The sequence below is a fragment of the Colobus angolensis genome, unplaced genomic scaffold, assembly GCF_000951035.1.
Source record: "Colobus angolensis palliatus isolate OR3802 unplaced genomic scaffold, Cang.pa_1.0 Scaffold105, whole genome shotgun sequence".
NCBI lineage: Eukaryota > Metazoa > Chordata > Mammalia > Primates > Cercopithecidae > Colobus > Colobus angolensis.
In genome coordinates this window covers 953,482-964,961 of record NW_012111475.1, presented here as the reverse complement: position 1 = coordinate 964,961, position 11,480 = coordinate 953,482, and the positions used below count along the sequence as shown (strand labels likewise).

Below are 11,480 nucleotides of genomic sequence, written 5' to 3'. Positions count from 1 at the left end.
CTACTAAAATTACAAAATTAGCCGGGCATGGTGGTGCATGCCTGTAATCCTAGCTACTCGGGAGGCTGAGGTGGGAGAATCGCTTGAACCTGGGAGGCAGGGGTTGCAGTGAGCCAAGATTGTGCCATTGCACTCCAGCCTGGGTAACAAGAGCAAAGTCCTGTTTCAAATAAAAAAAGATTTCAGAGATAGCAAAGTTCACCCCAGAGTTCCTTCCTATGGCGGCCCTCAGGCATCTGGCAACAGCTGGATGTGACAGAGCATGGAGCAAGGGCAACAGCACTAGCTGGGACTCAGGACACAGGGTCCTAGTTCTGTCCCAGCTGCTAATTGCATGTCCTAGGCCCCATCACTGCTCTTCTCAGGACACCAGGACCATGGGAAGTTGGTCTGAGTGGTCTGGACCACAGATCAGCTCTGGAGTTGGAACTTAGAAATCACGGCTTCTGTCCCTTCCTATGGGCTCAGTCACCCCCTCGGCACTCTCCTTCCCAGACTTCCTTGCTGCCATTGCCTGGGAGTCTCTAGGGGTCCACTCTGGCCTTGCTCTTGGCTCCAGAATTCCTGCTTAATCCCCATTTCCTGGGGACTCTGCGTTCTCCAGAAATTCTCTGCTAAACCCCTTCAGCCTGAGCTATGAAAGTTAATTAACCACCTCTACCAAATATGCATATTGATAGAAGTTTCTGAGAGGAGCCAGCTCTTGGCCTCAGGAAGCACTCTTGGATAGAGAAATAACAGGCAAGATGGCAGGCTGGGAGCCTTCCTGATGGCCTGTGAGCCATGCCATCTACTCCAGAGTTTTCTCCTGACCCCTTGGGTATAGAGATTTATATTTACTGTGTTTCTGCTTAGATGATTTTGGCATCTGCCAGTAAATTTTCAGCCTTAAAACAATTTTTAGAAAGGATTCTGGATAAGATATCCCTTATCCAGAAAGGATTGCTCCTTCTGTGGGAAGAATCCACACCTGCCATTCAGGGGCTGCTTGGGCAGTAGTCACCCCTACCATCTCTGTTTCAGGTCTGTCTCTTCCTCAGCAGGTGGGGGAAGGGATTGTGCTTTTCCCTTTGGTGGGAAGTTTCCTGAAGGCAGGGGCTGTGTCTCCTTCCACCTATGTGTCCTGTCCAACATCAGCAAAGGGAGGCTTCCCTTCCCTTAGCAGAAGTCCCAGAGTAGAGACAGGCAGGGTGTCCCCTGGCCCAGCTGCCCTTGGCAGGGCTTTAGGCTCCCACCCAGTCTCCCTGCACCAGCAGCCAGGTCCCAGACTCACTTGAGCACTGCTGCCTCCAAGAGCTGGAGGCAGAGTAAGACCACCACCAACGACTTCATGATGCTGGTCTCCAACTGGCCACAGAGGAAGAGCCACTCCGAGTTCTGCAGTCGCAGTGCAGTGAAGACCTGGGTACTCTTTCCTCTTTTATATGCCCAGGATTAGCCTAGTCGCTGCCTCCCTGCCCTGGGCAGCCATGACCTCAACCCAGGGTGTGCCCTATTCTTTGTGTATCAATTATTTCTGTGTATTTTTCCTTCTTGAGGGTAGCCGCAACAGACTTTCATGTTATTGACTTTTTAGTTCAAGCATCAGAGGCCAGGAGGTACAAGTGATAAGAGAGAAAGTTACTGTAAGATGGAGTGGCAAAGATTACGTCTTGTCCCCAAACCAGAGGCATAATGTGTGCATTTGGGGACGAGGGCCAGAAAAAGGTGGAGGCAGAGTGCTGGGATAGATAGGATCTATAGCCAGGGTTTTGCAACCTCAGTGCTGTTGACATTTTCGAACAAATAGTTCTTTGTTGTGGACCCCATCCTGTGTACTGCAGAATGTATAGCAGCATCCCTGGCCTCTACCCACTCGACGCCAGGAGCAGTCCACCCATTGTGCCAACCAAATATGTCTCTCGGCACTGCTAAGTGTCTTCTGGATGGGCAAAATCATTGAGAACTGCTTGTCTTTAGGTTGTGTACTTGGAGCTTTGACTCCAAGTCCTAACTCCTAGCACCCTCAAACCCTCAGGGGAGGAGATAGGGGTGTCAGAAGGTCAGGAGGTCAGTAGCTAGGATGCTGGTTATGATGATGGTGGTGGTGAGGGTGGTGCTGATGGCAGTGTCGGGAGTTCTGGTGCTGGTGGTGGGGCTGGGATGACAATGGCTGAAGTCACAGCTATTTGAGCAGCTTCAGAGGCTTTCAAGATCAAACAGGACACTTGGAGAAATGCTTGTTATAATTCAGCAAATGCTCAGGACACACTCATAGAATAAGCCACACCAGCTTCTGGTTGTGCCTTTCATACCAGCCTGAATCAGAGGCCTGGAGCAGGGGCATATGAGGAGGGACAGGCCTGCACCCTGCTGCTGTTCCTCGTTCTCTTTTCTGCCCCACTGCGTCCCTGCTTCTGTCTCCAGTTCTCCTAAAGTGCCTATGTCTCCCATGACCCGCTCCCAAGCCCTTGTGCAGTCCCCAAGTCTGATTTATTAGTTCCTCTATCCCTCATCTTCGGACTCCACCCCTCCTCCTACCTCCCCCAAACCCCACCCCACTTCCCAGCTCCAGCTTCCCATTGCCTGAGGTGACTTGGAGCTGGCCCAGTGCCTGCCCACCTGGCCCAGGACAGCTCTCCACTTTGGAGTGAGTGGAAAAAAATCCCCATGCCAGTGTCCTCTCTGCCACCTTGTACCCCATACTCAGGGCTCCAAGCAGATTTATCAGGTCCTCAGGCCCCAGGCAGAAGGCCAGGACCAGATCTGCTAAACACTGATATCATCCAGCAGGTGGGGGTGGCCACTGCCACCCACTGCCCAGCCAGAGCCCTGGAGCTTCCCCAAGCCTTATAATGCGGGAGGGGAGGGAGGACTAGAAGTCGGCTGGGCCTGGCACAGAAGGGAGGTCCCTACCTGATGGTGTCTCAAGCCGACTCAGCTCCCATTCCTCCCTGCAGTCCCCAGAGGTACATTGGACTCTGAGGTGAAAGACAAGATAGGGAATGCCTTCCCTGGGTTGGGGCGAGTCCCCATATTTGGAAGAGCAGGTAAATAAAAGTTATAGGATCATTGGAACCTTTTTTTTTTTTTTTTTTGAGATGGAGTCTTGCTCTCTCTTGGCTCTATGTAACCTCCACCTCCTAAGTTCAAGCAGTTCTCCTGCCTCAGCCTCCCAAGTAGCTGGGATTACAGGTGCATGCCACCACACCCAGCTAATTTTCTTATATTTTTAGTAGAGATGGGGTCTCACCATATTGGCCAGGATGGTCTCAATCTCTTGACCTCATGATCCGCCTGCGTCAGCCTCCCAAAGTGTTGGGATTACAGGCGACAGCCACGTGCCCAGCCCGGGTCATTAGAATCTTGCCAAATCCTTTAATATAACAGAATTCATGGGATATCCTAAGTCATGTGAAGCCTCCAGATTCCCCAACAAAGGCTTCAGGGACCCTTTTCTTATCTGGTAGGATTCCAGGAGTCTGGCTGCTGCCAGGCTAACCTTCCCCAAACACCCAAGTCCCAACAAATCCCTCTGAGAGTCCCTGACTGACTGCATCAAGCTAGGGCATCCCTGCTTGGCTGCCAGACCATGGGGCCTACAGCCTCTGCCTACCCAGTTGATCTTCTGACAGCTCAGTCAGATCCCAAGTCCTCTCCTGCCTGTGGTCTGCCCTGTCTGCTGCCCCCCATATCTGAAAAACCCACTTTTCTCCCTGCTACATGGTCAAATTCTGCTCTCCCTCAAGGTCTCTCCTCCAAGAGCCAGAGGCCTGCAGTGCCAAAGGATATCTTAGAAGTCTTCCAGGCCACCTCCTATGAGTACAAAAGCCCCAGGATGCCTGACATGCTGGCTTTCACCCAAATTCTACCCCTAAATGCTGCACACCCAGCTGGTGTCCTTCCCTTGGTACTGGATCTCACACTGTCTGGGATTGGTCTCCAGTTGTTTCCCAGGGCCATGTTGTTTTTTCCTCCATAGACTAGAAGCTCCCAGAGAGCAGAGCCCACAGCTTCTGATCCCTGTGCCTGGCTCAGAGCTCAGGAAATCTCTGAACAATGGATAGAGCTCAGGAGATTGTCTCTCTGGGGCTTAGTTATAGCTTCCATACCCCATTATCCCAGGGTTCTGATTGCTAGCCTACGCCCCCAGAGGATTTTGTCAAATTCCGGGTCCTTAGGTCCCCTCATGGTGGTGGTGCCCAGGCTTTTTCTTGTCGCCTTCCAGTCTCATTTCCTTTAAGCATCACTTGCATCAAAACTCACCAGAAGCCCACCGCTATCTAAATAAAACTCAAACTTGTTATCTTGGCATTCAGGACATTTTCCATTTCCTACATTTCCAAAATCATCTTTTACAACTAACCTACATATACACTTTGCTTTCTTTCTCCCCAGGAGGCCTATTATTTTCTCACCTTTATGCCTTTATCTACACTATGCCCTCCATCTGAATTACGCTTCCTGAGCATAGACACCTGTAAAACCTCCTCATCCTTCAAGACCCAGCACAAATGCCACGAAGTCTTCTCTATTGAGCCCACCTACTCTCAAACTGACTGTTATTGTGGAAAATTTTGCTTTTGTTCCCTTAAGGTATTTATTTCATACCATCTTATATCCCAGTGACTTACTCAAAATCCTATAGCTTTTAACTGGAAGAGGTTTCTTCCTGCACATGGTCCCTTCAATATCACAAACTCATCTTCGGAAGGTCTACAAAAATGACAAAATGACAATAGGAATGGGAATGTCTCTAGAAGAGGTGGCAACTACATAGCATGCACACTACCACTGCTCATTCGTCACCATTGGCAGACATCACTAATCAATCATGTCACTCCCACGGGGCTCAAACATGGCCTTAGAATCCCTCCCTATCTAATGTTCCATGCAGACATTCTCAATCAATCATGACATAACAATCCCCAAGTCCCTTAATGGAGGATTTTTTTAAAATTCTGCATTCTAGGCTGGGCACGGCGGCTCACGCCTGTAATCCCAGCACTTTGGGAGGCCGAGGCAGGCAGATCATTTGAGTTCAGGAGTTTGAGACCAGCCTGGCCAATATGGTGAAACCCTGTCTCTACAAAAATACAAAAATTATCCAGGTGTGGTGGTGGGCACTTGTAATCCCAGCTACTCAGGAGACTGAGGCATGACAGGAGGCAGAGGTTGCAGTGAGTCGAGATCGTGCCACTGCACACCAGCTTGGGCAACAGAGTGAGACTCAGTCTCAAAAAAAATTATAAATAAAATAAAATAAAGAAATAAAATTCTGCATACTAAATGTATTTAAAATTCTATACATAGGTCACTTTTTAAAAAAATCAAGGCAACTCAAAATTGCACTATTTGTGGCCTTCTAAATTATCTTCCAGCTCTTATTGTACACACTGAGATGTGAACATAGCCGTGATCATTGTGTAAAGGCAACTACTGTTCTGCCCTTGTCACTTTGGATTACTGCATATACACATTTCTGTGCATTAAGATAGGCCACATTTTTATCACTTTCAGTGGCCACACAGTACTCTATCATCTTGGTAGCTAAGATTACCTGGCCCTATTCATTCGGGTTATTTCCAATTCCTCACTGCTATCAATAGCACTTGGGCTCACAAGCTAAAAATCATCCAAAGGAGTAGAATAGTGAGCCCTCCATTCTCAGAGTCACTCAAGCAGAGGTTAAAGGAGCACCTTTTGAGGAATACTGGTAGTGGGGTCTCTTGCAGAGGTGTGAGAGTTACATGCCTGTAACTCATAATTACAGAATTACTGTGCCTGGCCTGATCTTGCTACAGTTATTTTGTAGAATGCCTCTCAATTTAGGTTATTCTCATGTGTGCTCATATGAGATTAAGGGCATGCATTTTGGGAAGTATGCCACAGAGATGTGCCCTTCTCAGTGCACCGTACCAGGACATACATGACATTGATGTGTCTTATTACTGCTAATTTAACCTGGATCATGTGGTGAGGTGAGGTCTACCAGATTTCTCTGCAGTAAAGTTACCATTTTTCCACTGGTAATGATTAAGTATCTTCTGGAGAGATACTTTGAGGCTAAGCAAGTATCCTGTTTCTCATCATTCTGCCCATTAATTTTAGCATCCCTTACTGGTTCACGCTTGCAATAGTCATTACAATGGTGTTGGTGATTTTTCTATTTCCATCATTCCTTCTACATTTATTAATTAGGACTCTACTGTAAGGAAGAACTGAACCTAGGGTTTTAAAATGGGCTCTTACTCTCCTGCCAAAATATCCCATCACTGAGGATGTGCCAGGCAGGGTACTTTCTACGGGTTTAATCTTGCAATTCTCACAACAAGCACACAACATAGGTTACCTTATTCCCATTCTACCATGGTAGAATACAGAGGAGTCCATTTTATCTGTCTGTATCTCAAACATCTGAAAATAGATCTCTGTATATCTAGACGGATGAATGGACAGATAAACTATTTTATTCCTCTGGTCTTTGATTAACATACCTTTGCTTGCAGATGACTGCTTCCTTTCTGGGTTGGTGGAAAGGAGGTTGTATTGGGTGGATGAAGGTGCATTTCGCAGAGCAGCCCAGCTTCAGGAAGGGGAGGGCTAGGGTGGAGCCTTAGGATCAGCTAGAATCTGAGATGCAAACACTACTAGGACCCTTTCTCCATTTCTCATTCCCGCTTCTCTTTGCTTTGCCCTCTCTCCTCTCTCTCTTTCCTCTGGTAGGTTGGCTTTTTCCATGTAACTGACCAACAGCAGTTGAGTCTTACATTTCCAGAGAAATAATTAACCCAAAATTCCCAAGAAAGTTCTCTGATTGGCCCATCAGAGGTCAGGTGTCCTCTCCTGAATCAGTCAACTATGGGCAGCAGGTAGGATCATATAAGAATTTGGTGGCTCTTGGCCGGGCGCGGTGGCTCAAGCCTGTAATCCCAGCACTTTGGGAGGCCGAGACGGGCGGATCACGAGGTCAGGAGATCGAGACCATCCGGGCTAACACGGTGAAACCCCATCTCTACTAAAAAATACAAAAAACTAGCCGGGCGACGTGGTGGGCGCCTGTAGTCCCAGCTACTCGGGAGGCTGAGGCAGGAGAATGGCGTAACACCCGGGAGGCGGGGCTTGCAGTGAGCTGAGATCCGGCCACTGAACTCCAGCCTGGGCGACAGAGCGAGACTCCGTCTCAAAAAAAAAAAAAGAATTTGGTGGCTCTCTTAGGAAGCATTTTGAAGAGTGTGGACAGGAGGAGTTCCCAGAAGAAATAAGGGATGTTTCTGGGAAAATAATATCAGATATATCCACATAGATTTATTTCTGATGACTTGTGGACTCTATTCAAATTCTTCACTCACTCTTCCATGCACATATTAAAGAATGTGATGTGTGACATGAAGTTGACTTTACAAGGCCAATCTCCACCACCTATGAATGCTTTGATCCTGACAATTCACTTACCCTTTCTGAGCCTGAGTTCCCTTGACTGTAGAATGGAATAATACCTACCCTGCAGGCTTGCCATAATGATTCAATAAGGCCCTGGTTATGAATGTGCCAGCACAGAGCCAGCCCTTACTATCAGCTGAGTATTAATCTTTTTCTTTAAATTGGGCAGGAGGCTAGAGGCAGGGCATGAAAAGGAAAAAGGATCTTTGGGGAATGCTGATAACATTCTGTTTCATGATCTGTGTACTGGTTTTGTGGGTATGTTCAGTTTGTGAGAAGTCAGTGAGCTGTAATCTTGATAGATATGACTTTCTGTATATCCATTATACTTCAATACAAAATTTTTATAAAGTCGCTTTTTTTTTTTTTAAGGACAGAGTCTCACTCTCTCACCCAGGCTGGAGTGCAGTGGTGCAATCTCGGCTCACTGCAACTTCCACTTCCCAGCTTCAAACAATTCTCGTGTCTCAGCCTCCCGAGTAGCTGGGACTGCAGGCACATGCAACCACGCCTGGCTAATTTTTGTATTTTTAATAGAGATGGGGTTTCGCCATGTTGGCCAGGCTGGTCTTGAACTCCTGACCTCAAGTGATCTGCCCACCTCAGCCTCCCAAAGTGCTGGGATTACAGGCATAAGCCACAATGCCCGGCCAAAAACACATTTTATTTTATTTATTAAGTAATTTATTTATTTATTTTCTGAGACAGAGTCTTGCTCTGTCACCCAAGCTGGAGTGCAGTGGCATGATCTCGGTTCACTGCAACCTCTGCCTCCCTGCTTCAAGCAATTCTCCTGCCTCAGCCTCCCAAGTAGCTGGAATTACAGGCACCTGCCACCGTGCCCTGCTAATTTTTGTATTCTTAATAGAGACGGGGTTTCACCATGTTGGCCAGGCTTGTCTCGAACTCCTGACCTTGTGATCCACCCACCTCAGCCTCCCAAAGTATTGGGATTACAGGCATGAAGCCACCGCGCTTGGCCAATCACATTTTAAAAAGAAGATCACAACAAAGGTCTCTGAGGATAGACAGAGATAGATAGATAGATAGATAGATGATAGATAAAGAAGGAGGAGGAAGAGAAGGGAGAGAAGAAAGGAGACAGAACACTAGTCCTCAGAGAACCCCAGTGGCAACGAGGGGAGGCAGTCCTTGCTCTCAGGGAGTCCTGGGCTGCTGGGGAGACTACATATTCACCCATCATAACATAGCTCACAATGGCAAAGATGCAGAGGAGAGTTCACGTGAAATAGGGATGAGTGACCTCCTTTGAATAGCCATGTTTTTGTCGTAATACATTTTACATAAGACATATATAACAGGTGCATTCCACCTGTGATTTTATGGACGCAATGGGTTAAAGCAAAGTGACCTTCCAATAACTCTGGCATTCACAGGGCTCCAGTGGGCCTTGCCTGTGCACAGCTGGCTGCTCATGTTCCCAAAGGCGACTTCTCCTGCAGTAACTGCATCCTGTTGGCTATGAAACCAAAGACACAGACTTGGGAGGAGGCAGCTGCAGGGTGATCAGACCCCAATGTCAGGAGCCCATTCTCTGAATCAACCCAGCAGTCCTGGCCCACTTCGTCACTATCCTGCTTCTCTTGTACCCACACAGGCCCTGGCTGTGGTACTGTGAACAGAAGCTTCTGTTCAGAGACAGATCAAGCATGGAGGAGTGGAGGAGGAAGCTCCTGGGAAGGGTTCTCTCACCTGCTGAGATAGAAACTGACCACGGCTCTGGAATCAGGTTCCACTTAACAAGGCCATCCATGACTGCGGTGGCCCCAGCTGCAGAGATGGATGGATAGGACAACCCCATTATCCCATCAAAGGGAATGCTTTAGAAGGTGGTGTCCAGCTCCCTCTGGCTTAGGCCACACTCCTGGTTGGTGATGGCCAAACCCTGGGTCTGCCCCCTCGAGAGGAGGGGAATCCACTGGGGGTGGCCCTCAGGAGAACCAGGAGGTTGCAACCTCCCTCAGCAGGAAGGAAGCTGGACTCCCAACTCAGTCGGGCACTGGCTGGCCTCCTGCCCCCACCTACAGTCACAACGTCAAAGCCCAGGCCACTGCTGAGACAGCCCTCCAAGGAGCACCTGTGCCTGGCTGTTAGGAGCAAGGCATGCACATCAGGCCCACACTGCGCCTCCCCTCCCCTCACCCCACATCAGCGCCATCTGGTTCCGGTGGTGACCTACACCCCACCCTGGACCCTGTGCTCTCCTAAATGGTGAGCTGAAGGCCACACTGGCTCCTGTGGCTTCTCCTGCCTGGTGCCCTCGCCTTTTGCCTCTGCCACTTCCAATTCTGGTGGCTCTTCCCACCTTGCCTCCTCCATGTAGCCCTTCCTGAATCTCCAGCCCTCCAAAGGGCCTCTCTCTCTCTTTTTTTTTTTTTTTTTTTTAGACGGAGTCTTGTTCTGTCACCAGGCTGGAGTGCAGTGGTGTGATCTTGGCTCACTGCAACGTCCACCTCCCATGTTCAAGCGATTCTCCTGCCTCAACCTCCTGATGAGTAGCTGGGACTACAGGCATGTGCCATCAGGCCCAGCTAATTTTTGAATTTTTAGTAGAGACGGGGTTTCACCATGCTGGCCAGGCTGGTCTCGAACTCCTGACCTCAGGTGATCTACCCCCTTCAGCCTCCCAAAGTGCTGGGATTACAGGCGTGAGCCACTGCACCCAGCCGAGGGGCTTCTTTTTGAACTCTATATTGGACATCATGAAACATAAGGCCTATAATGTGTGCTGCTCACCCCTGCCTGTGCTCCTGACCTTTCTGAAGAGACTGGAAGCTTCAGGAGGACAAGAATGATGCCTTTTGCCACTCTGGGACTTACTGCTGCAGCTCACAGGAGGGAGGGACTGTTTCTCCCACAAGCTCTAGACACCTCCCTCCTGTGGGCTCTAGAAGAGCATGCACGACAGCTGGGCATTCACAGAAGACTGACGGCACTGCCAGGTTGGCTGAGTCCATGCCAAAGAGGATCATAAAGCTCTGAGGGTGTCCCCAGCTTGATCTCCCCAGAGTAATACATTTGGGGAGAGAGATTCAGGCACTGAGGGTGAGTTGGGCCCCAGGCCCACACTGACCCCCAGTCCCACCCTTCAGCAGCTCCCACAGGGCATGGCTCCGACCTTGACAGATGACTTCCCCACTGTCTTGAGTCTTTAAGATATCTCCCCTCAGACTGGGGCTCCCTGAGGACGGGGCTGCGTCTCCCCTCAGACTGGGGCTCCCTGAGAACAGGGCTGTATGTCTTCCTCAGACTGGGGCTCCCTGAAAACGGGGCTGCGTCTCCCTCAGACTGGGGCTCCCTGAGGACGGGGCTGCGTCTCTCTCAGACTGGGACTCCCTGAGGACAGGGCTGTGTCCTCTCAGGACTCAGCTTCATTCAGCTTTGGTGACACAGTAAGAAATGAGTCACCCCTATGAGGAGCTGGGTGGTGACAGGTGGGTGGGCAGAGCCTGACCCACTCAGGTGTATAGGCAGTCATATGTTACTTAATGACAGGAATGTATTATGAGAGAGGGGTCATTAGGAGACTTCATTGTGTGAACATCATGGAGCGCACTTACAGAAACCTAGGCTGTGTGGTAGGGCCTGTTGCTCCTACCCTGACCAGCACAGCGTGTTGCGGTCTTCAATACCTTAGGCAACTGTAACACAACGGTAAGCATTTGTGTGTCTAACCTTAGACAAGGTACAGTAACAATACAGTATTATTATCTTATGGGACAGCAGTGTATAAGCCTCTGTCATTGATGTGTGACGTAGTTGAGGTGTTTGCTGGCAGGGTCACGCTGGTGTTTCTTCAGGAAGTCTGTAAGTGACAGCCGCCCCTGCATTTCTTTAGCAGGACCCTGGCAGGTGGGAGTTCAGCTGATTTCACTCATAGCCCAGTGCCTCTTAAGTCCAGCCAACCACAAGTTAAGGCTCTCCAGCCAACGTTAGCATGAGGCCTGGGACTGAGATAGGCCACAGTCTCACTGCTTTATTTAATCATCTCTTGCTGCCATCAGTGGTGGATTCAGTGGGGAGACAGGGTTGAACGT

General features: G+C 49.3%; 1 protein-coding gene across 2 annotated transcripts in view; it reads right to left on the bottom strand.

Annotated features, from left to right (window-relative positions):
• The window catches only part of PGC (progastricsin (pepsinogen C)), a 10,725-nt gene extending 9,332 nt beyond the window's left edge, over positions 1 to 1,393 (bottom strand). For both annotated transcript variants that reach the window (XM_011943830.1, XM_011943840.1), the window contains exon 1: positions 1,274 to 1,393. In XM_011943830.1, coding sequence (XP_011799220.1) covers positions 1,274 to 1,332 — 59 coding nt within the window. In that variant the 5' untranslated portion in view covers positions 1,333 to 1,393. The remainder of the gene's footprint in view (positions 1 to 1,273) is intronic.
• Between the last annotated feature and the right edge of the window lie 10,087 nt (positions 1,394 to 11,480).